General features: G+C 54.4%; 2 protein-coding genes across 3 annotated transcripts in view; one reads left to right on the plus strand and one right to left on the minus strand.

Annotated features, from left to right (window-relative positions):
- Positions 1-2,861: 2,861 nt before the first annotated feature.
- TNFRSF18 (TNF receptor superfamily member 18) lies at positions 2,862-5,913 on the plus strand. 2 transcript variants are annotated; one of them, XM_043923570.1, is made up of 5 exons: positions 2,862-3,040; positions 3,903-4,025; positions 4,931-5,018; positions 5,189-5,391; positions 5,455-5,913. In XM_043923570.1, the coding sequence occupies exons 1-5, from the start codon at positions 2,887-2,889 to the stop codon at positions 5,577-5,579; spliced, it is 693 nt and encodes a 230-aa protein (XP_043779505.1). In that variant the 5' UTR covers positions 2,862-2,886; the 3' UTR covers positions 5,580-5,913. The 2 variants fall into 2 exon arrangements, with proteins under 2 accessions (XP_043779505.1, XP_043779504.1); XM_043923569.1 differs by having other exon boundaries at positions 5,189-5,913.
- Positions 5,914-8,695: 2,782 nt separating this feature from the next.
- The window catches only part of TTLL10 (tubulin tyrosine ligase like 10), a 28,377-nt gene continuing 13,266 nt past the window's right edge, over positions 8,696-23,806 (minus strand). Inside the window, 7 exon segments of the mRNA XM_043924397.1 lie at positions 8,696-11,086; positions 11,351-11,444; positions 11,792-11,908; positions 20,285-20,425; positions 20,957-21,128; positions 22,072-22,243; positions 22,597-22,682. Of these exon segments, the coding sequence (XP_043780332.1) occupies positions 10,638-11,086; positions 11,351-11,444; positions 11,792-11,908; positions 20,285-20,425; positions 20,957-21,128; positions 22,072-22,243; positions 22,597-22,682 (1,231 nt within the window). The 3' untranslated portion in view covers positions 8,696-10,637.

Consider the following 23,806-nt stretch of genomic DNA (forward strand, 5'->3'; position numbering starts at 1 on the left):
CTCTTGTCACACACGACCCTCCCTCTGGTTTCCTGCTGCTGCAGGTGGCAGTTCCCTTTGCACAGACAGCTGCCTGCTGGTGCCTGCATGCTGGTCAGCTTCCAGAAGGGCCAATAGAGAGGACCTGGTTGGACAAGCATCATTTTAGGGGATTTATCATTTTTTTCTTAGGCTTTTACCAGAATTGGGGTGATGCCAACCTGGTACAGACCTGACTGTTCAGGTCTTTAAAGTGAGCAGTGGCAGAAGGTCCAGAACCGCCCAGTTCTCCACTCCTCACCTTGCCCTGGGGTCCAGCGATGGCTCAAACCCTCCTCCAATCTAGGAGTTGAGCTGCAATCTGGGGGTCCTCAGAGAGGGCCAGTCCTAGGGGCCTCACCTTGCCCTCTAGCAACCATAGCCACAGCCCCCGCAGAGACTCTCCCTTTTCTGCAGGGCCCAGTTGCTTCTCTGAGGAGGGCCTTGCACATCCTGGGACTTGAGTCACAAACCCCATCATTCTCAAACCAAGTTTCACGGGTCTGCCCTGGTCACCAGGTCATGGCCCTCAACATACCTGTGGGTGCCACCAAAATCATACTCCTGGGACCCCCACTGCCCACCCTACAGCATTCCCAGGGATCTCTGCCCATTTCCCCTGTATCAAGCTTCCACTGGAGGGCCAAGCAATCTGGGGAGGCTTCCTGAAGGAGGCAGGGCCCCAGAAACTAAGGTGAGGAAATTAAGGTTCATAGAGACATGGGACAGTCTCACGGCGAGCTGCAGCCTGGACAGCCCTTCCTCCCGACTTCAGGGTTCACTTGGTGTTTCTGGAGGCTGAGTTCTCAGTCTCAAGAGCTCAAGCGCTCCATCAGGGGCCAGCACATCTCCACGGGCCGATGGGATTCCAGTGGGGAGAGCTGGGTTGAAGTATGCAGGGCTGTCAGGGCTGCAGCCTGGACGGCCCTTCCTCCCTCTGCAGGGTTCAGCCAGTGACTGGTTTCTCCTTGCTGGCTCCTCCTCTCAGGTGTCAGCACAGCTGTAGCCTCCAGTATGTGTGATGTCTGGAGCCTGGCCAGGCCCCCTTGGCCAAGCTGAGGGGTGGGGGGTGGGGGGGGGGGGGAAGTCTTGTCCTAATTTCCCAAAGTGGGGGGCTTGTTCTAATCCTCAGAAAACAGGGACTCTTCTGACCCCTGAATAGGTTCTGAGGCTGCTCAGTGCTGGCAATCCAGGACTTCTGGGAGGTTGTGGGATCCCTCGCCTGGAGGCTTCAGAGGATGAGGGATTTCATCCCACCCGCTCTGGGTGTTGGAGGGGCCTCACGGGGCCCCCCTGGGGAAGTTGGAGGTGGAGAGGGGGTCAGCCAGGAGCCAAGGGGCACAGTGAGGAAGCAGTCCTTGTTGGGGGTGTGCCCCACCCCCAATGACTCAGGGTACTGTCTGCCACCCCGCATCCGGCGCCAACCCACACTCTAGTTCCTTCAGGCCTGGTGGCTGCAGGTTTTACATAGAAAATATTTCTGACCACCCCCGCCCACCCTCCTTGTGATGTGGCTGGGGGTACGAGTGGTGTTTCCCCTGACAAGGCGCACACATTTAGGTCACATTTAGTTTCCGGAAAAGAATTCCTGGGCCAAAGAGCATGATCACTTAGGAATCCCCCAAGGTCACCGTCACACATGGGTCTACTGGGTGTCTTGTCCTCTGTGGTTAGTTGCTCTGCGGCCTACAATGATACCTGCTCTCTTGGGGTCCCTTTGGGACCCCTTGAATTGTTTTTTTCTTTTTTTTGGTTGCACACAACTTCCCTGATCAGAGATTGAACCCTAACCCTAACCCTGTCTAAGGCAGTGAAAGCACTGAGTCCTATTAACTGGACTTCCAGGGAATTCCCATCCCTTGAATTTTAAAAAAAAAAGTATTTTTTATAGCAGTTTTAGGTTCTCAGCAAGTGAGGGGGAACCTTCCCCCCATCAATACCCCCTCTTCAGTCGCTCAGTTGTGTCTGACTTTTTGTGACCCTGTGGACTGCAGCACGCCTGGCTTCCCTGTCCATCACCAACTCCTGGAGCTTGCTCAAACTCATGTCCATGGTTGGTGATGCCATCCAACAATCTCATCCTCTATCCCCTTCTCCTGCCTTCAATCTTTCCCAGCATCAGGGTCTTTTCCAATGAGTCAGTTCTTCATATCAGGTGGCCAAAGTACTGGAGCTTCAGCTTCAGCATCAGTCCTTCCAATGAATATTCAGGACTGATTTCCTTTAGGATGGACTGATTTGATCTCCTTGCAGTCCAAGGAACGCTCAGGAGTCTTCTCCAACACCACAGTTCGAAAGCATCAATTCTTCAGTGCTCAGCTTTCTTTATGGTCCAACTCTCACATCCATACATGACTACTGTAAAAACCATAGCTTTGGGGGCTAAGATGGACCTTTGTTGGCAAAGTAATGTCTCTGCTTTTTAATACGCTGTCTAGGTTTGTCACAGCTTTTCTTCCAAGGAGCAAGCTCAAGAGGGGGAGCTGACTGTGGCTCAGATCATGAACTCCTTACTGCAAAATTCAATAACCCTGAGGACAGTGCATTTGTTACAAAAGACAAACCTGCACTGACACTTCATCCTAACCCCGAGTCTGTAGTTCACGTCCAGTGGATCCTCCTGTGCTCTGGACAGACGAGTGATGACGCGTCCTCGCCGCTTAAGCTTCCAGAGAAGTCTCATTGCCCCAAACCTCCAACCACGCCTTGGATTTTGAGTCGCAGGATCTCGGGGGTCACGCATGGGAACAGTTCCTCTGGCCTCTTTGGGGCGTGGCCGAGGCGGAGCTGCCCGCGGGGCGGGATCTGGGCGTGTCTGGGAGGGGCCTGCTTCGCTAAAACGGCGGGGCGCGCGGCCAGGGGGACTCCATGGGGGCGAGGGGCGCGCGAGTGGCCCTGTGCGGTATCGCGCTGCTCTGCGCACTGGGCCTGGGCCAGCGCCCCCTCGGCGATCTGAGATGCAGCCCTGGCCAAGTTCTGCATGGGACGGGGACACAGGCACGCTGCTGCCGCTGCTCCCCAGGTAAGGCAGGCAGGAGCCCCTGCGTGGAGAGCGGCAGCGCGGCGCGCCTCCCCGTGCTCAGGGCAAGCTTTCTGGGTCCAAAGCCCTGATCCCAGAGCAACCCGGCGGCTGCGGAGGCAGAGTGGCTTGGGGACTGGGGACTGGGGGTTGGGGGATGATGGCCGGGAGGTGGGGCAGGGGAAGGGAGTGTGGGAACCTTCCCCAAGACAGGTCAGGGGTCCCAATGTGGAGGAGGGCTGTCCCTGTTCCTTCTGAGTGGGTAGTGAGCCCGTGGCCATCACTCAGGCTCAGTTTGGGTTTGCACCCCTCTTTCTGCCAGCTCCCTGCCTCGTACCTGCATATCTGGGTGGGAGAAAAGTGGAATGGGTCAGTTTGGGGACAAACATCCCTGGGGAAAACACCAGGGTGTCACCCTGCCAGGACCTGGGGGGTGGTAAGGGGCTCTTAGAGTTCAGGTCTCAGTGTCGTGGGCACTGTGGACAGCAGTCAGGGAGGGATGGGCAGGCTGCCTGGAGGGTCCTGGCAGCTGAGGGCCATGCAGGATGGAAAGGGGGCAGGGAGTAGATCTCCCAGGCGACTCCCTTGTCCATTGGGATGGCTCTGGGTCACATTGAGTCATGGTCACCCTGGGTGAGAGCAGCTTCAGGGCAATGGGGGATGCAGCCAGGCCAGGTGGGTGAAGGAGCTGGGTGCCCAGGAAGGAGGGGCACAGTTGGACCAAGCCAGGGTCCTGGTTCCCAGACAGTACTCTGCCCAGCTGAGGTAGCCCTGTCCTGCCCCCCATTTCCCTGGGGGTTAAGAGAGGGTGCCCTGGGGAGGGGGCCCCCCCAGCTTCTGAGAGAGCTGCTTGTTCCCTGCCCAGATGAGGGGACCTGTCCTGAGCCGGACTGTCAGTGTATCCAACCCGAGTTCCACTGTGGAGATCCACAGTGTAAGAGCTGCAAGTACTACTCCTGTCCTCCTGGCCAGGGAGTGCAACCTGAAGGTAAGTGGTCGGTGGGGGTGGCCCGTGCAGGCCAGGGGCGTTGACAGGGCCCAGCCAGAGCTCATAGCAGCTGGTGTGGAAGAATGCTTGCAAGTGGGGGTACGGACACCCTCTGGGCAGATGGGCGCCAGTGTGGGGTCCTATGGAACCCTGGCAGGCAGGCGGTTCTCTTGTTCTGGCATCTCAGCCCTCGCTGGAGGCACAGCGCCCACTGTGTGCGTGGCTCTCTTGGCCTAGGTGTCTTTGTCCAGAGATGATGCCCTCAGGGCCAGTTGTGAGGAACAGAGGGGTGTCCAGGACTGTCTGGCTCTTAGGCCCTGGCTCAGACTATGTCCAGGTCCTATACCTACCCTGATGCTCCACGTGGAGCCCAGTTTGGAGTTCAGCCCCTTTTCTGGAAGGAGCCTCTCATCCTCTTAGGGGGCTCTTTACCTGGGGAGTGGGGCCTGCCTGAGCATGTGGGGGCTGGGGGAGTGAGGGCGGCAAGGGACTGTGTGAGGTTTCTGGGGCAGGGGAGCCTAGGGGTGACTGGGGCACAGCCTTACCCCAATCTCCAGGGCCCTCACCCGCCTCCTGCTCCCCAGCCTCCTGGAGCAAGCGAAGGCCCAGCCTGGCTCTTGCCAGGCTTCTACCCAACCCCCACCCCCCGCCCGGCTCCATCCTTTGCAAGCAGGTCCCTCCCCTCCCCCATATCTCTTCAGGGACCCTCCACTCAGCCCTGAGTCACAGCCTGCCCTGGAAAGGGGCACACTGGGGACCTGATTTATCCCAGGCGCAGGTCCTGTGGGCACCAGAGGCTCCTGTCAAATGGATGAGGTGGCAGGGGAGTCCTGCTGGAGAACTGGACACCAGCAGGATCCCACCCCAGTCACCCCTGCAGCCAGTGTCTGTTTGTCTGTCTCTAGGCAACTTCAAATTCGGCTTTGAGTGTGTTGACTGTGCCGTGGGGACCTTCTCTGGGGGCCATGAGGGCCGCTGCAAACCTTGGGCAGAGTGAGTGCTGGTGGGGCCTTCTGGTGGCCGGGAGGTTCAGGCAGGCTTGAAGGCGGGGCCTCTGCTGTCCTTTCTGGTGCAGTGACCCCCAACAGCTCAGAGGACTGCAGCAGTGCAGAGGAGTGCTTGGTCGCCGAGGGCTGACCGAGGGCTCTGTCCGTGTGTCCCAGCTGCGTCCAGCTTGGATTTCCCACCCTGTTCCCCGGGAACAAGACGCACAATGCTGTGTGCAGCCTGGGGCTGCCGCCCACTGAACCACCCAGCCTGCTGACCATTGTCATCCTCGCCCTGGCTGCCTGCATCCTGGCCCTGACCGTGACCCAGCTGAGCCTGCACATCTGTCAGCTGAGGAGGCAAAGAGTGTGGCCCGCAGGTCAGTTGTGCCTTGGGCAGGGGGGGGTCCCCTGCCTGCTTGCTGATCGCAGCCCCTCTGCAGAGACCCAGCTCCTGGAGGCCCCGCCACCACCGCCCGAGGACGCCTGCAGTTGCCAGTTCCCTGAGGAGGAGCGGGGCGAGCGGCTGTCAGAAAACAAGGGCCACCAGGAGGACCTGTGGGTGTGAAGTGCGGAGGGCCCATGCCAGGCTCTCCCTGGAGCTGGCCTAGGCTGGCCCTCAGGAGCAAGAGCTCTGGGCCCCGCGGTGGGGCCCCAGCTCCGGGCCCGGCCCTGCTCCCCTCGATGGTGGAAGCAGGTGGGGGATGGTGACAGTGACTGGTGCCCTGGATCATGCCGAAGAGGCAGCAGCTGTGGCTGGATCCCGTGGAAGACCCAGATGCACGGTGGCTGCCTCCCTCTCTTGCTGCCCCACTGGGGCCGCATCTGTGGGCCCCTGGTTCCCAGGACAGGAGGCTAAGGACCTGGCTACAGGCAGCACTCAATAAAAGCTTGTCCAATGACCTAAGTGGATGTGTGCTGGGGGAGAAGGGACAGGTTCTGGATTTTCCCCCACCAGTGCTCACAGTCCCTTCCTAGCCGAGGTGGGAGTGGGGGTGGGGCTGAAGCAGGACCGTTACAGTCCTCGGCACAAGCCCTCAGCTGGGACCACTGGGGAGGCATGTTTTGCTGGACCCTGCCCTCTGTGCCTCTTGGCTGCCCTGTCCAAACCCAGTCTCCGGTGGTTGGCCAGGCAGTTGCTCGGGCAGCCGGGTCCTTGGTGTGTGTGGGTCTCTGTGCCATGGGTGCTCCAGACTCTGGTTCCAGGCTGGCTGCACGTCCTGCTGGTCCCAGTGGGGTACCTGCCCTTGGGTCATTGGGCCCCAATCTGGGGCAAGGTAAGTTTCCGCCCACACTTCCTGGTGGATGTGGGCAGCCTCAAAATGGCCTGGTTCTAGCCCTCTGTCCCAATCCCTCCTGTTGGCCTCCACCACCTCATAGGGCCCTCGCTCTTGGGGCACTGTCCTGGGGTCTTGCCCAGTGGAGGCGAGCAGTGTTTTTCAGTCTCTTGACATGATACCTGGGGAGTCTGATAAGGTCTCCATGGCATCCCCGGCGTGGCTGGCAGGCCAGTGGAGACCGGTCTTGGCAGCGGCCCTCTCCAGGTGTCAGTACACCTGGCCCCCTGCTGTCTGTGGCCCCAAGTGTTCTAGCACTGTCCCCCTCTCCCCTGCTCACCGAGCCCTCCCCACCCACCTGCACGCGGCCCAGGAGAGCCCCTTGATTCACTAGTCCCCACCCCCACCTAGTTCCAGGGGTGCAGGTGGGCCCAGCTCAGAGCAGGAAGTGGAGGGGAGAGGGGCTCTGCGCCCTGCATTCCACCCCTTGTGGGGCACAGCCTGCTTCCGCCTGGAAGGAGGGGCGTGGCCAGCTCATGACCACTCACAGGGGGAGAACAACCCCCTCAGCCGCTTCTCTCTGCCTGCCCCTGGGGTCCTAGCTCTGGGGGCCCAGGGAGCTAACCAGCTGCCACACCCATAGGCTCCTCCTCTGCCCTCAAGCCAGATCTCCTGTCCCCCGCCAACCCTCACCCACCCGCCTCCAGAAAGGCCCTCCTCATCGCCGTCACCTGGGTCCCTTGACTGCCCCTCCCCCACCTGCGGGGAAGGGGTCCCCATCCTGGCTCAGCCCCCTGCTAAGGCCAGGAGTCAGGTCCTAGACAGCCTCGCGGGCGGGAGCGTGTTCCGCTGACTCAGCGCGGAAAGTCCTCACAGGAGGCCATCCGGCGTGGTAGGAGTACCCGGAAAGTCAGCCTGTGGGTGGGGAGGTGACGCCAGGTGGTGGGGTGATGTGGAGCGAGCGGGGGATTCCTGCTCTGCAGCGGGCAGGGGACAGGGGGATTTGCCCAGCTCAGCGCAGGGCCTGGAAGAGGGAGGCCAGGCTTGCGGGGGAGTGGGTGGCGAGGAGGACTCAGGGAGCCCCTGCCACTGGACTGGGCCCACCCTCCACGCTCCCCTCCTCCCTGCAGAGTGCCTCTGCCCCACCAGCCCTGCCCACTACTGGTCACCCCAGCTCCCTCCGCTCACTCCCTGTTCTCCCCACTCCTGGACTCATGTCCTTCCCTGGCAGCCTCCTGGGAGCTGATAGCAAGCTGGACCTGAGTTGAACTGAGGCGCCCCAGCTGAAATCCCACAGAGCAGGAAGGGGCGTGGAGGGGCTTGGCTGAGGGGAGGCAGGAGGCTCAGGTGGGTTGCCCAGGGCCGGGTGTGCCCAGGGGAGGCCTGAGCAAGTCCAGGTTGGGAGGAGGGAGGCCCCGGGTGGGCCTGGGATGCAGAGCTCAGGGCAGCGGGAGGCACAGGAGACTCAAGAGTGCTGATATGTGGGGAACGGAGGGGGCTGGTGTGTTGAGGGGCTCCCACCCCCTCCTCCTCAGCCCAGTGTGCTGAGATGGGCATAGGTATAGGTCACCAAGCCCAAGAATGACCCGAAGATTAGATTCTGCCCAGACCAGCTCCAGCCCCTTGCTGCTCCCCCCGGGAACTCCCCAACCCCAACCAGAGAGGCTCTCCAGCTGCTTAGCTCCTCCCCGGTCAGGCTCCGGGGTGTGTGTGCAGCCTCAGATAAGGGCCCAGAGGCCATCCTCTGTTCCCAGAAGTGCTTCCGGCCACAGCAGCATCCCACCCAGCCACAGCACCTCACCTTGTTTGAAAAGGCCCCTGACCCCCCACCCCCTCCTTCCCTGAGATCTGGACTGAGCCAGTGTGGGACACCTTCCCAAGCAGACAGACACACCCATAGTGGGCATAGGGAGGGAACCTGTCCTAGACAGAACCGGATGTCTACCCTCGGCCCCAGTCCTAGGGCAGCTTCAGGGGGCTGTCCAAGGGCAGGTGGCCCCTGCCTGCCCCCTCACCAATCAGATAGGTCCATGGTGCTAAGTCTGGCCATTCAAGGGCCCTGACCTGGAATTGGGGCCATCACTCCCCTCAGTCCCCACCATGGTTTCAGCACCATGGCCTCTCCTCTGCAACTGGGCTGAGCTCTGGCTCTGCAGTGATTTTCAGGGCCCCGAACCCCCACTTCCCAATAAGAAGTGGCCATGCTCCATGGAGGGGAGTCTTTCCAGAGACAATGATTTGGGCCATGGCTGTTCCAACCCCTCTATTTGGAGACACATTTCAGGGAAGAGGGGTTTGAGGGGGGTCCTCTGAGTCCTGTGGGCTCTTTAGTGGAAACATATTCCTGACTGCCAGGGACTGCAGGAGGATCCAGATAGGGGGCAAAGATGTGGCCATCACCTCTGGGGATGAACGAGCAGCAAGATAACCTCATTTATTGTCACCCAGGTTCTCCGGGTACCAGGGGCCCAAGAGCTACAGACAGTCCAGGGTTTGGGGTTGCCTGGGGATGGGGGCCCAGTAAGGACATGCACGTCTCACCCCACCATGGTCCCTGGGGGCCACTGCACCCACTCAGGGCCCAGGGACAGTGGAGGCCTCAGGCCAGCTTCCCCTCCAGTGTCAGGTCATCTCTGCAGATACTGCCTTGACTGGCTGGGGATCAGTCCTGCTGGAGGAGAGCTGGAACATCCAGGGGGCAGCACTGTTCTACCACGGGCCAAGTCATGAGCCCCAGGACAGCGTGGGCGAAGGCCCTGTGGGCAGGATGTGAGGAAGGGGCAGAAGAGGCCTGGAGGCTGAGACATGGGGTATAGAGGCCCCTCAGGGCGACCAGGGGCTGAGCCTGAGGTGACATGGCTGTGCAGTGACCTTTACCCCAGTAAGGAAAGACTGGTACAGACCCTGAAGACACTGATGTGGGTGCGCTCTGCCCACCCAGGGGGCCACCTCTCCCTGATGGAGACTGGTTTTCACCCTCCCCAGCCTCGGGGTGCAGAGCTGGCCCCTGGGCTGCGGAAGTGGCAGTGCTGAGCTTGATGCCTCATGGAGAGCCCATCAGACACGCTGGGTGGGCTTGTCACACGGTGACAAGCATGCTTCTGGCCTGGGGACCCGACACTCCTGGCCACAGCAGCAGGACGAGGAGGGAGTGCAGTGGTGGGGATGCGTGGGTGAGCTGTGAGTGACAGGGCAGCTTGGTCCTGGCCTGGGTCCTCACTGGCTCTGTGACCCGGGAGGACTGTCTCTACCTCTCAGGCCCAGGTTACATTTGGCTCTTCTCTCCCTGACTCCCTGACTGACTGCACATCTCCGTGGACTGGCCAGTGGCTCAGCTGCCCTCTAGCTTGCTCTGGCCCTTGCTCCCCTGGGAAAGGAGTGGGAGGGGCAATGGGGGAGGGGAAGACAAGCCCCATTGCCCGTTAGGTCCTACCCATACTCCAATGCAGAGCAGAACAAGGGTCCCAGCAGCCCCTCCCACCTGTGGTGGAGCCCACTGGGGTCACAAGTGAGGGTGGGCAGGACAGGGGGAGGGCATGTGACTTGGTGGTGACTGATGGGAGAGGGGAGGGCGGGGTATGTGAAAGGCAGTGCAGGAGGAGGGGTGCCAGCTGCAGTGGGCATAGGGGTGGGCCTGGACTGGGGTCGGTGTGGGATGGTGGGTGTGGAGAGGGGATTATGGCTGGTCCAGGATGCTTGGTGGTAGCAGGTTTCTCCCAGCAGCCTCGAGGTTGGGGCCACAAGGAACATGGGGACATGCTGGCTCGGCACACCCCTCAGGGCGCCTTCCTGCACAACCACGCACTTGTTGCCCACAGCCTGAGTCCTTGGGGCCTCTGCGATGCTCTGCCTGCTGTATAGCTCCCACCGTGGCACGTGCTCTGAAGCCCCAGAAAGGAGCTGAGCCTGGGCAGGGTGGGGCCTGGTGTGAAAAAGCGCTCCTATGGGGATCTGGAGGGGCCCCTGGGGACTCAGACCCTTGCCTGGGAGACACTGGCTGCCTTTCCCAGGGACCGCAGACTAGGCAGCCGGGGTAGGTAACCTGTGAGGCTGCAGGGGCCCAGGGTCCGGATGGAGGCAGGCTATAGGTGACGCCTGGGGGCCCAGAAACTGGAGAGCTTCACCGGATGGAAGCAGCCCATGGTGGGCAAAGTCAGGGGTTCAGATTCGGCGGCTCATCCCTCGATCCCCATGTTCCCCCAAGAACGGGTCCCAGCAGTGAAGTAGCGACTCGCGGGGTTCAGGGAGGCTGCCAGCGGGGGTCTTGGGGCCGGGTGTGCGGGGCAGAGGCCGTGCTTGTAACAAAGTAGCTTTTATAGGTCCCTGGGAGAGAGCTGGTAGCCCACCCACTAGGAGCCGCGATGGCCCGCGGTCTTGCGCTCCTCTTCTGCCGGCCCCGGGGAAAGCTCCCGTACCCGGTCCTCGTCGCCCACTCGCGGCTGCCCACCGCCCTGGGCCTCGGGGCCTCCACTCAGGGCGCCGTCGGGGGCGGGGACGGGAGGCCGGGGGCGCCGCTGCGCGGAGGAGGGCCGCCCTGGCCCTCTGCCGAGGTCCCGGTGTGGCGCGGGCCTGCGCGCGCCCGGCCTGTCGGTGGCGCGGAGCAGGGGGGGCTCGAGGGGCGCGGCGTCGCAGGTGGGCCGAAGTGGGGGCAGCGGCGGGCGGGGGACGTTGCGGGAGCCCCCCAGGCACGGCCACAGGTCCGTCTCGCCGTTGTGCAGGAGCACGAAGCGGCGCTGGGACAGCAGTGGTAGCATCTTTTCGCTGCGTAGGCTCTTCTGGAAGGTCTCGAGCGCCAGGTCTGAGGAGGAGTCGAGGGTGAGCGGGATGTGGAGCGGGGAAGGGCGGTGGGGGGGATGGGGGGACCCTCCACCCCGTCTGGAGGTGACAGGGTGGTGAGGGGTGGGATGGCACCACGCTGGCGGGGAGGTGGGGGCATAAGCAGAGGCTGGGGTTGCCACGCAGCCCTCAGGGTGCTGGAGAACTGGGTTTGTGGGCGTCTGAACTTGCAGAGAGCATGTGCAGGCAGAGGGGGGCAGTTTGAGGGTCCTGGGGGGTGGCTCACCCAGGGTCTCCATGACCACGCCGGGAATCACTTCTTTCAGGACTTCACAGTTGGTGTGCAGGGCGGGGTTGGAGTTCATTTCCAGCAGCCACACCTGGGCCCAACACTGCTCAGCATCCCGCCCCACCTACCACTTGGCCAGGAGAAAGCTGAGACCCTGGTCCCCATTAAGCCACGTGACCATCAGGTCACTTCTTTTCCATGACCTCACTCCCCCAGTTGCCCAAGGGGCTGAGACTCTTGAGGGTCTGAGAGTCTGGCCTTAGGAGCCACCCCAGCTGTAGGAGGAGTGAAACCTTATGGACACACCACCTCCAGGGCTAGGGAGGGCACCTGACTGCCCACCCCAGGGGCCTGCCTGAGTGGTCAGGTGTGCACAGAGGGCCCCTGCCTCCTGCACCTGCCTGCCAGGCCCACCCCCCTGGAAAGCCTCAGCAGCACCTTAAAGTTTTCATCGATCAAGAAGTCACAGCCGATAAGGTCAAAGTAGCCCAGCTTGCACTCCAGCTTGGCTTTGACGGCCAGGAAACAGTGGGCCATGATCTGCTGCATTCGCTTCTGTGGGTGGGGTGCGGAGGCGAGGATAGGACGTCACCTGTGGGCCTTGATTACACCCTCCAAGCCTGAGCAGCCACAGCCCATCCCTCACCTGTGCTCCCACCGTGCCCATATTTATGCATCCAACAAATGTATGGCCCTCCTATTGTGTGACAGATACTGGACTGGTGTGGCAGGAGAGTGGAGAGAGCTTCCGAGGAGTCTCTGCCCTTGAGCAGTTCACTCGTAGGAGAGAGACAAAAAACTTGATGTGTAAATCATTATGCACTTTGTATGGTGCACAAAGCCACACATGCTAAAGCAGGGGAAGCTAAACAGGGTGAGAGGTGGGGGGTTCGGGGTGGTGGGGAAAGGGGTATGATCCAGGTGGGCCTCATTGAGAAAAGAGTGAGTAACAGGTGAAGATGGAAGGGGGGAGCTGTGGGATGGGGATGGGACACCTGGCGGGAGCAACAGCTGTAAGTTCAAGCATGCCCAAGGTGTCAGAGGACCAGGGTGATGCTGCTGTGGCTGGAGCAAGCTAGGGAGCAGCAGGAGATGAGACCAGAGTGGCACCAGTCACTTCTCAGGGTGTGGGAAGACCTTGTCTGTGGAAGGTGGTACACAGGAGGGCGTATCTGACCTGTGCCCTCACAGGGTCCTCAGGTTGCTATGCTGAGAGAGACTGAAGGGGCCTGTTGCAAGGGTCTAGGTGAGAAATATGCTGGCTTGTAGAAGCAGAGGTGGTGGGATGGATGCTAGGTCTATTTTGGGGTAAAGCCAATGCAACTGATGAAAGGATATGAGCTGTGAAACAAGAATGAAGGGCTATCTCTAGATGTTTGGTCTGAGACTCTGGGAGGATGGAGCCCTCATCAACCGAGAAGGAGAGGAGGCCCTGGAGGCTGAGACCTCCGTGAGCTTGCAGACGGGGTGCTGATAGGCTTTAGTTCAAGATCAGGAGAGTGGTCAGGGTCCATGTTTAATATGGAATCTTAAGCACATAGATGGAATTTAAAGTCAGGGGATGTCTGAGAAAGAGAAACGTCATATGACATCCCTTATATAAGCAATGATACAGATGAACTTACAAAACAGAAAGAGACCCACAGATTTAGAGAACAAACATGGTTGCTGGTGGAATGGAGCAGGGAAGGGATAGTTAGGGAGTTTGGGATGGTCATGTACACTCTGTTATATTTAAAATGGAAAACCAACAAGGACCTACTGTATAGCACAAATAACTTTGCCCAACATTATGTGGCAGCATGGATGGGAGGTGAGTTTGGGGGAGAATGGATACATGTATAGATTCAGCTGAATTCCTTTGCTATTCACCAGAAACTATCACAGCATTGTTTGTTAATTGGCTTTACCCCAATACAAAATAAGTTTTTAAAAAAATAAAGTCAAGTGATATCTGATAAAGACAAAGAGTAGATAAAAGCAGATAAAGAGTAGAGCCAGGCTGGACACTGGGCTCCAGAGAGCCATGGTAGGGAGCCCCACAGGGGGCTAAGAGGAAGTGAGCAAGGTCCTGGAAGCCATGGGGAGTGAGGAGCTATGTCCAAAGCTGGCTGACAGGTCAGGGAGAAGAGGACCAGGACTGACCCCTGAGTTTGACAACATGGAGGTCACTCTGGTGAGCATTTCAATGAGACAACAGGGAGAAGCCTTGCTGAGCAGGATCAAGAGAGACGAGAGCATCACAAAACGGGCAGAGGAAGGGGTCCAGAGATAAGCCATTCCATAAAAACAGCCAAAATGGGCCAAATTTGTCAAAATTAACCTTAGAATGCTGGAAATTAACCGAAAGTGTTCAGCCATCTGAAGAATGTTTATTCAAATAGATCTTGCATCTTGGTAGGAACAGCAGGTTTTGTAGTAGTTTAACCTGCTCTAATACTATTCCCTGCATCCCAGCTCAATGCCTTGAAAAAAGCCTACATTCTTGGTACTGGAGATAGCAGGATTAATCTGTTTGGCAGAGGAGTATAGTCATTTGTTTTGATGTCTGATGTTTCCTTGGAAGACCTCACTTGAACTAAAGGAAAATACAGGAACAATGTCTTACCAAATAGAGAATATCGCTGAAGAGACAGAAATTATAAATGAGAGCTGAACAGAAATTCTGGATTTGAAAAGTATAATAATTGAACAAGACATTTGAGTTGTTTGAAGATAGATCAGTTGAGATTATCCAGTCTAAGGAACAGAAAGTCAAAGGAATGAAGAACAATGAAGTTACAGAGATCTATGGAAAGAGATCTAGAAAGAGAGTAAAGGAAGAGGCAGGAAGAATATTTAAAGAAATAATGGTAGTGGGACTTCTCAAATTTGATGAAAAAGAATTTACACATTTAAGGCCAATGAGCTCCAAGTAGGATAAGCTCAAAAAGATCCATCATATTATAAGCAAACTTTTAAAAGACAAAGACAAACAGAGGATGTTGAAATCAGCAAATAGAAGTGGCTTATCATAAGGGCTTCTCAATAAGACGAGCAACCAATTTCCCATTAAAAACCATGGAGTCCAGAAGGCAGTGGGTTGACATGTTCAAAATACTGAAAGAAAAATAAAACTGCCAACCAAGAATTGTATATACAGCAAAATTATCCTTCAAAAATAAAAAAGAAATTAAGACATTCCCAAATTTAAAAAACATAGATTATCAGCAGTAGAACATTTCTACAGTCCTTTGGACTGAAATGAGAGGACACTAGACAATAATTTGAATTCACATTAAGAAATTAAGAGCATCCATGAGGTAACTACATCAGTTCAGTTCAGTCACTCAGTTGTGTCCAACTCTGCAAGTCCATGGACTGCACGCAGCATGCCAGGCTTCCCTGTCCATCACAAACTCCTGGAGCTTGCTCAAACTCATGTCCATCAAGTCAGTGATGCCTTCCAACCATCTCATCCTCTGTTGTCCCCTTCTCCTCCTGCCTTCAATCTTTCCCAGCATCAGTGTCTTTTCTGATGAGTCTGGTCTTCGCATCAGCTGGCCAAAGTGTTGGAGGTTCAGCTTCAGCATCAGTCCTTCCAATGAATATTCAGGACTGATTTCCTTTAGGATTGACTGGTTGGATCTCCTTGTCCAAGGGACTCTGAAGAGTCTTCTCCAACACCACAGTTCAAAAGCATCAATTCTTTGGTGCTCAGCTTTCTTTATGGTCCAACTCTCACATCGATATATGACTGCTGGAAAAACCATAGCTTTGACTAGATGGACCTTTGTCAGCAAAGTAAAGTCTCTGCTCTTTAATATACTGTCTAGTTTGGTCATAGCTTTTCTTCCAAGGAGCAAGCGTCTTTTAATCTCATGGCTTTAGTCACCATCTGCAGTGATTTTGGAGCCCAAGAAAATAAAGTCTGTCACTGTTTCCATTGTTTTGTAAATAACTACATAGTTAAATATAAAAGACACTACACATTTATTTTTTAGTAATTGCCTTTTTCCTTCTGTTTTATTTAAAAGACAATTGCATAAAACAATAACTATGAATCTATGCTGATGGACAGTAACAGCATAAATGAAGAGACAGAGCTATATAGGAAAAAATTTAAAAAAAACCACTATTGAAATTAACTTGGTTTGAATCCAAACTAGATAGTTTTAAATTAAGATGTTAATGGTAATCCCAAGGGCAGCAATAAGAAAATAACTCAAAAATTTATAGCGAAAGAAATACTAGAAATGGTACATTAGAAAATATTTAACACAAAAGTAGGTAGTAATGGAGAAACAAACAAACAGATATAAGATATATAGAAAATAGCAAAAGATCAGATGTAAATCCTAACTTATCAGTAATTATATTAAATGCAAATGGATTAAGCTTTCCAATAAAAGACAAAGATTGGCAGAATGCATCCCCCCACCCCCCAGATGCTTTCTGTGAGACTCACTTTAGATTCAAAGACAAAGATAGGTTGAAAGTCAAAGAATAAAAAAAAAGATATATCAGGCAAAAAGTAACCAAAAGAGAGCTGGAACATCTGTACAAATGTCAGAGAAAATAGAGTTTAAGATGAAAATTGAAGACATTAAGAAAAAAGAGAATATTTTCTAATGATAAATCAAGAACATGTAATAATTATACATTCACCTAACAACAGAGCCTAAAAATATATGAAGCAAAAACTGACAGAACTGAAAGAAATAGACAATTCAATAATAATAGTTGGGGACTTCATTGTGCCATTTTCAATGATAGAACAGCTATACGGAAGATCAATAAGTAAATACAAGACTTGAACAACACTATGAATCACTACCCTGAAAGATACCTATAGAACTCTCCACTCAACAGCAGACTACACATTCTTCTCCAGTGTGCATGGAACATTTTTTAGGATAGACAGTATGTTGAAACATAAAATAGGGACTTCGCTGGTGGTCCAGTGGTTAAGAAGTGGTTATCTGCCAAGGCGGAGGACATGGGTTTGATCTCTGGACCAGGAAGATCCCACATGCCAAGGGGCAACTAAATCTATACACCACAGCTACTGAGTCCATGCTCTAGAGCCTGTACTCCACAACAAGAGAAGCCACCACAATGAGAAGCTTGTGCATCACAACAAAGAGTAGCCCCCACTTGCTGCAAGTAAAGAAAGTCCTCACTCAGCAATGAAGACTCAGCAGCATATTTAAAGGACAATATGCTATGTCTGAGTGAGATCTATCCCAGAAATGCAAGAGTGATTCATTTAACACATGAGGGACTTCTCTGGAGGTCCAGCGGTTAAGACTCCCAAGTTTCCAATGCTGGGGGCATGGATTTGATCCTTTGTCAGGGAAGTAGGATTCCCGTGTGCCTCATAGCACAGCACCCGCCCCCCCCCCCCCCACAAAAAAAAAGAGAAAGAGAATGAAGCTACAGCAACTCAAACAGTGTGGTGCTGGCTTAAAGACAGACACACACATCAATAAAATAGAATTAAGAGTCTGGAAATAAAACATGAAACAAGTTTTAATACTTTTTAAAGGGTTGAAGTCATGCAAAGTATGTTTTCTGACCACAATGGAATGAAATTAGAAATCAATAGGAGAAAGAAAATTAGAAAATTCACAAATGTATGGAAGATAACACACTCTTAAGCAACAAATGAAAGCAGAATGCACGAAATCTTATGGGATGCAATAAAAGCAGTGCTCAAAGGGAAATTATGACTGTAAATGCCTATATTAAACAGGAAGAAAGATCTCAAATCAAATCAATAAGCCAATCTTCAACCCTAAGGAAAAAAAGAGAGAGAAAACTAAACCCAAAGCAAGTAGAATAAGGAAATAATAAAAATTAGAGTGAATATAAGTGGAATTAGAGAATAGAAAGCAATAGAGAAAATCAATGAAACCAAAAGCTGGCTCTTTGAAAAAATCAACAAAACTGACAAACCCTTAGCTAAACTGACCAAGAAAGAGAGGAAAGAAGATTTAAATTACTAAAATCCAGAAAGAAAGACCTTGGGGCTTTCCTGGTGGTCCAGTGGTTAAGACTCTATGCTGCCAGTGCAGGGGGGCATGGGTTTGATACCTGGCCCTGGTGGCTCAGACGGTAGTCTGCCCACAATGCAGGAGACCCAGGTTCGATCCCTGGCTCAGAAAGATCCCCTGGAGAAGGAAATGGCAACCCAATCCAGTATTCTTGCCTGGAAAATTCCATGGACAGAGGAGCCTGGTGGGCTTCAGTCCATGGGGTTGCGAAGAGTTGGACATGAGTGAGTGACTAACACTTTCACTTTCAACGTCAGGGAACTAAGATACAATATGCCAGGTGGTGTGGCCAAAAGAGTAAAAAAAATTTTTTTTTTAAAGAAAGACTTTATGAAAAGGATTATAATTGTTCATAAAATACCACGAGCAACCTATATTCCAAAGAAATTAGGTAACTTAGAAGAAATGGAAAAATTCCTAGAAAGACAAACTGATAAACTTGACCCAAGAAGAAATAGATAATCTTAGTTACCTCTAACAAATAAAGGTTGAGTTAGTAATAATAATAAAAATAATCCTTCCCACAAAAAAAGGCCACAGTAAAGTGGCTTGACTGGTGAATTCTTCCAAATATTTAAGGGCTCCCTGGTGGCTCAGATGGTAAAGAATCTGCCTGTAAAGCAAGAGACCTGGGTTTGATCCCTGGGTCAGGAATATCTCCTGGAGAAGAGAATGGCTACTAACTCCGGTATTCTTGCCTGGAGAATTCCATGGACAGAGGATCTTGGTGGGCTACAGTCCATGGGATTGCAAAGAGTCAGACACAACTGAGCAACTAACATGGCACATTTCACAAACTACAAATATAGAATAGAAGGGAACATGTTCAAAACCAAATAGACAATAATGCTGTGGACCAACATTGCTTATGAGGGTACACACAAATATTAAACGAAGTACTCAGAAACCCAATTCAGCAGCATATTTAAAGGACAATATGCTATGTCTGAGTGAGATCTATCCCAGAAATGCAAGAGTGATTCATTTAACACATGAGGGACTTCTCTGGAGGTCCAGCGGTTAAGACTCCCAAGTTTCCAATGCTGGGGGCGTGGATTTGATCCTTTGTCAGGGAAGTAGGATTCCCGCGTGCCTCATAGCACAGCACCCGCCCCCCCCCCACAAAAAAAAAGAGAAAGAGAATGAAGCTACAGCAACTCAAACAGTGTGGTGCTGGCTTAAAGACAGACACACACATCAATAAAATAGAATTAAGAGTCTGGAAATAAACACATATATATCTGGTCAATTGATTTTCAAAAATTTGCCAAGAACAGTCTGACAGATGGTCCTGGGACAATGGCGTAGCTACACACAAGAGACTGAAGCGGGACACTTACCTCACACCATACACAATAATTAACTCAGAGTTAAAACATAGGACTTTTAGAAGAAACTGCAGATGTATCTTTACAACTTGGATTTGGCAGTGGATTCTTAAATATGACATCAAAGCATGAATAACCAAAGAAAAACAGATAAATTGCACGTCATAAAAATTTAAAACTTTTGTGCAAAAAAGGACCTTATCAGGAATCCCCTGGTGGTCTGGTGGTTAGGATTCTGTACTTCCGTTGCAGAGGGCATTGGTTCAACCCTTGGTTTGGGAACTAAGATCCCGCAAGTTGTGAAACAAATAAAAAAGGACATTATCAAGAAAGTGAAAAGAGAACTCACAGGAGAAAATATTTGCAAATCACAATCTGATAAGGGTATAGCAATCAATAAATAAAGAGCTCTATAGCCTAACAGGGTCTCCCCAGGTGGTGCTAGTGGTAAAGAATCCGCCTGCCAATGCAGAAGATGCAAAAGATATGGGTTTGATCCCTCAGTCAGGAAGATCCCTTGGAGGAGGACACAGCAACCCACTCCAGTATTCTTGCCTGGAGAATACCATGGACAGAAGACCCTGGCGGGCTCAGTCCACGGGGCCGCAAAGAGTTAGATATGACTGAAGTGACTAGGCAAGCATGCATGCACAGCCTAACAAAGAGTGGACAACGGAGGTAACAGAAATTTTTCTAAAGAAGATACAGATATGGCTAAGTACATGAAAAGATGCTCAATATCATTATCATTAGAAAAATGCAAGTCAACCCTGTAATGAGATAATACTCTTTTATACCCACTGGACAACCATTAAACAGAAAGATAGTAAGTATGGGCAAGGATACAGAGAAACTGGAACCATCAGACATTCCTGGTGGGAATGGGAGTGATTGCAGCCACTGTGGAAAATGTTGGCAGTTCTCAAAAAGGTCAACATAAGAGGGACCATGCAACCATGCAGTTCCCTTCCTAGACCTGTATCCAAGAGAACTGAAATACCTGTTCGTGTATGTGAATACTCATAGCAGCATTACTCATGACTGGCAAAAAGTAAAAACAACCCAAATGTCTATCAACTGATGAACGTTTATCCAAACAAATCATGGTCCATTTACACAATGAAATATTATTCAGTCATAAAAAGGAATGAAATGAATCTTGAAAATGTTATGCTCAGTGAAAGAAGCCAGGAAAACCCACATGTTGTGTGATTGCATTGATGTGACATGTCCTGAACAGGGAGATTCATGGGGATGGAGAATGGACTAGTGGTTGCCAGGGGCTGGGGAGGGCAGTGTTGACAGTGTTCTGGAATCAGAGGGTGGTGATCATTGTTCAACTCTATGAATCCACTGAGAATCACTGAACTGTGCACTTTCACAGGGTGACCTTTGTTTTGCATGAATGATCCGTTTGAGAAAGGGAGAGGAGAGGACTCTTAGAGCCAACTGCTGGGGGCACACCCAGAGGCAGCCCCGCCCAGGGACCTGCCTGTGGCCCAGCACCCCCCACCCCGGTCCTGACCCCCATCCCCTCCCCTCGCCAAGTGGGCAGGGCACACACAAACCGTGAAGGTGGTGAAGACCCAGTCTCGCGGGAGGCCCTTGGTCTTGTGGAACTTGTCGTTGATGTAACGGTTGAGGTGCTCCATGCTCCACACCGTGTCCTCCTTGAGCAGCACGTAGAGGGGACTCTTCTTCTGCATGAACTGGGGGGAAGTGCAGCAACTGGAGGCCCGTCCCCCACGGAGGCCCCAGTGGAGAGCATCACCCTGATGTTGCCACACCCCCAGGGGGGCCTGCTTCTCCTAGATGCCCTGGGCTGGCCCTGCCACCTGAGACCCTCCCCCAGCAACTCCTACCCTTGAGAAGCCCCCCCAGATCCCTCTGGGGGGCCGCTGCCCAGACGCATCCCATTGATATCCTTCCTTGGAGACCGCTTCCCTTAGCATCTCTGCACTGAGGTCCTCACCAAGACCCTCATCCTCTGCTCCCACCCCTGTGGTGCCTGATCCACACCCAGAGGTGCCTGATCCACACCCAGAGGGAGACAAACTGGGGTGGGGGGTGGCTCATGGCTCTCAGTCCTTTCACAGGGTGCCTGCTGTGGCTGAAGGTGAGAGGCATTGCTGACTGCAGGCAGAGCCAGCTCCAGGCCTGGGCCGTGTCTACAGCTGGGTTCTTGTCTGCATTCTTGAACAGCGATTTTGTCCAAGGCTGCATCTGTGCAGCGCATTTACCTGGTTGGTTAAATGGCCACTGAGGTCACTGGAATGGGGATCATAAAGGCCGAGGGTGAGGCGAGCATAGCCGTGGCCAAAGAAGACCATGTAGGGCATGGCACAGGCGATGAGCAGGTAGGAGCGCACATCAAACTTCTTCCCATCCAGCAGCAGAGGGTTCTTGATGTACCTGGGGAGGTGTGGTCAGCCTGGCCTGGGCCCCCACCTGGACCTCTTAGTTCCCCAGCACCCCTGCCACCTGCCTCAGCTGTGAGCTCTGGGTCCACTACTCCAGTTGAGTGTAATGTCCCCTCATCAGGGGACATTTCTGAGCCTGAACAGGTCAGGGAACTGGGGAGGAGGGCCTGGCCCCTAGAGCTCAGCCTGCCGGTGTATGACTGGGGTACCCCAGGGCACAGCTCTTGTTAGGAGTTGGAGAGGCAGAAGCTGGTTGGCCCCCATGGTCAGGGAAGATTGTCTGAAGGAGGAGGCAGGGATGACCTTGGGCCTTAAAGGGCGGGTGCCTTTGGAGAGACAAGGAGGGATATCCCAGTGGAGAGCACTGAGGTCTGGAGACCCAGAGGCTGGGAGCAGCTGCTTACGGTGACTGACAGCAGTTGTGGCAGGAATGAGGTCCTGCAGGTGGAGAGGGAAGTCCAAAGGGAACTTTCTGAGGCTGGACTGTGCCTCTGGTTTGAGGCTGAGGGTCTGGACCTCACCCAGAAGCAGAGGGAGCCCGGGAGGGGGGGTTAGCTCTGCACGAGGGCCTGAAGGCTGCAGCTGGCTGAGGGGGAATGGGGGAGAGGCTGGGGGAGAGGCTGGGCTGCCTGCAGGTCAGTGTGCAGGACCCAGGTCAGGGCACAGCTAACTGAGTGCCCCCTCCCCCACACTGTCCAGGAGCCTGTGGTGTGTGTTGTGGGGGGTGGTGTGTGCAGGACATCTCCTTCCAGCCCTGACAGCAGGAGAAACCCCACCCCTTCCTAGCTACACAGAGGCCCAGCTTGGGGCACTGAACCTTCCACTATGAAGAACTCCTCTTTGGGCCCTGCGACCCCCACGGACCCTCAGAGGCACCAGCGGGCTTGGGTCAGCCCCACCCATTCAACGCCCCTCGTGGGGCCCATGAGCAAAACCTCTGCACGACCCGCGCCTGGGGTGCCCGGAATGGCATCTTGCGGTAGATGGGGTCGTCCTCGATGCTTTGGGTCTTGGCCTGGAGGGTGGTGACTTCCTCCTGGTTCCGGAGCAGAAAGATGCCTTTGCCCTGGTTGGAGGCTGTGGGCTTGCAGATCCACATTTCGGTTTCTGCAGAGAGAGCCATCTGAGCCTGCGGGCTAGATTCTGCCCTGCCCCACCCCTCCCAGCCCTGACTGCTCTCCCAGTCATAGCCCTGCCCACACTCCTAGCCATGGCCTGGAGCCTGCCAGGGCTTAACCTTAACCTCCTTAACCTCCACTAAGGTCCAGCCATGACACCTCCCTAGCATCACCTTAGTACCAGCCTTGTCCTCACCCAGGCTGGCTCCACCCTTCCCCTCCCTGACCATGCCCCTCCCTCAATCTCACCAGAACCTTGGCCCTGCCCTAATCACACTCCCATCTTGGTCCAGTCCTGCACTGGTCTCCCCAGAGTGGGCCTGGAGTCCAGTGACTTCTCACCATCAAAGAGGGTGAAGAAAGCCTCTCTCTCGTCCCTGATGTCCAGACGGTAGGTCTCTGGGAAAAAGTCTTCCATTTTCAGGACCCTGGGGAAGCAGGGGGTGGGGAAGTCACTGGGAGGGTTGTCCCCTCCCCCCAGCTTGGCTGACCATTCCAGGGGCCTGATCTGGGTGGGGGGATGGCAGTTGGAGGGAGAGTTTTCAGTGGGGCTGGGCTCCAGGCACCCTGCAGCCTCTGGCGTCCTCTAACACATATCTGCCACCCCACCTCTTCCCTCTGCAGAACCTTTGCACCTTCTGTTCCCTAGCCAACTCAGGCACACCTGGCTTCTCTGCAGGCCACCTCACCTGCCTCTGACCCCTCCCACCTCCCAGCTCTTAGGTCTTCAGGAGTGGTCAGTTCAGAGCTGGGTCTCTAGGCAAGGACACTGACCAGCTTGCAGTGAGTGGTTGGCATGGATACCCTGGCCTGGGGTGCCTTTCAGCCCTTTCATGGACCTCCAGGCTGACCTTCAGTTTAGGGCATAGTGGCTGAGTACGTCTACCTCTCTGGCCCCAAGTGTCCTGAGCTGATCCACAGGAGCTGTTCCAGGGCGGGTATCATGTCCTTTCCAGATCTGCACCCCAGGGGGACACAGGACCTGGCTTGAGTGGCTGCTCGGTGTGTGGAGAATGGATGGGGGATGTCGAGAGGTGGGGCATGGGTGGAGGCTTGACGGTAGCCTGGTGGTGTGTGGTGTGATGGATAGACAGATGCCTACAGGGCAATGGTCCAGGGCTGCTGACAGAAATGGTGGAGGTGGACAGCTGGACACGAGGATGTAAAGATGGCCTTGTGGATGACCAGATGGTGGCTGGTTGTTTGGATGAGTGGGCAGACGTGTTAATGGCTGGGCAGTGAGTGGGTGTGGAGTGGACAGGTGAGTGACGATGTGGGCACATGGCGTGGGCAGGCCAAGGGGCAGGAATGGCTGTGGGGTGGACAGCAGGGGTGTGGTGGGCAGTGGAGACAGTACAGGAGGCCAGCGGGTAGCTCTGTGGCGGGCGTGTGAGGACTGCTGAGGCCGTGGCAGGGGGGTGGGATGGTGGCAGGTGTTGTGGGGGGAGACAGATTAGCTGGGTCAGTGGGAAAGCAGGTGGGCGGATGGACTAAGTGGAGGGTGGTTAGGACCAGGGACTGACCCATCGGGTGGGGGTGTGCAGCTGGGTGA

Source organism: Cervus elaphus, chromosome 14, assembly GCF_910594005.1.
Source record: "Cervus elaphus chromosome 14, mCerEla1.1, whole genome shotgun sequence".
Classification (NCBI taxonomy): Eukaryota; Metazoa; Chordata; class Mammalia; order Artiodactyla; family Cervidae; genus Cervus; species Cervus elaphus.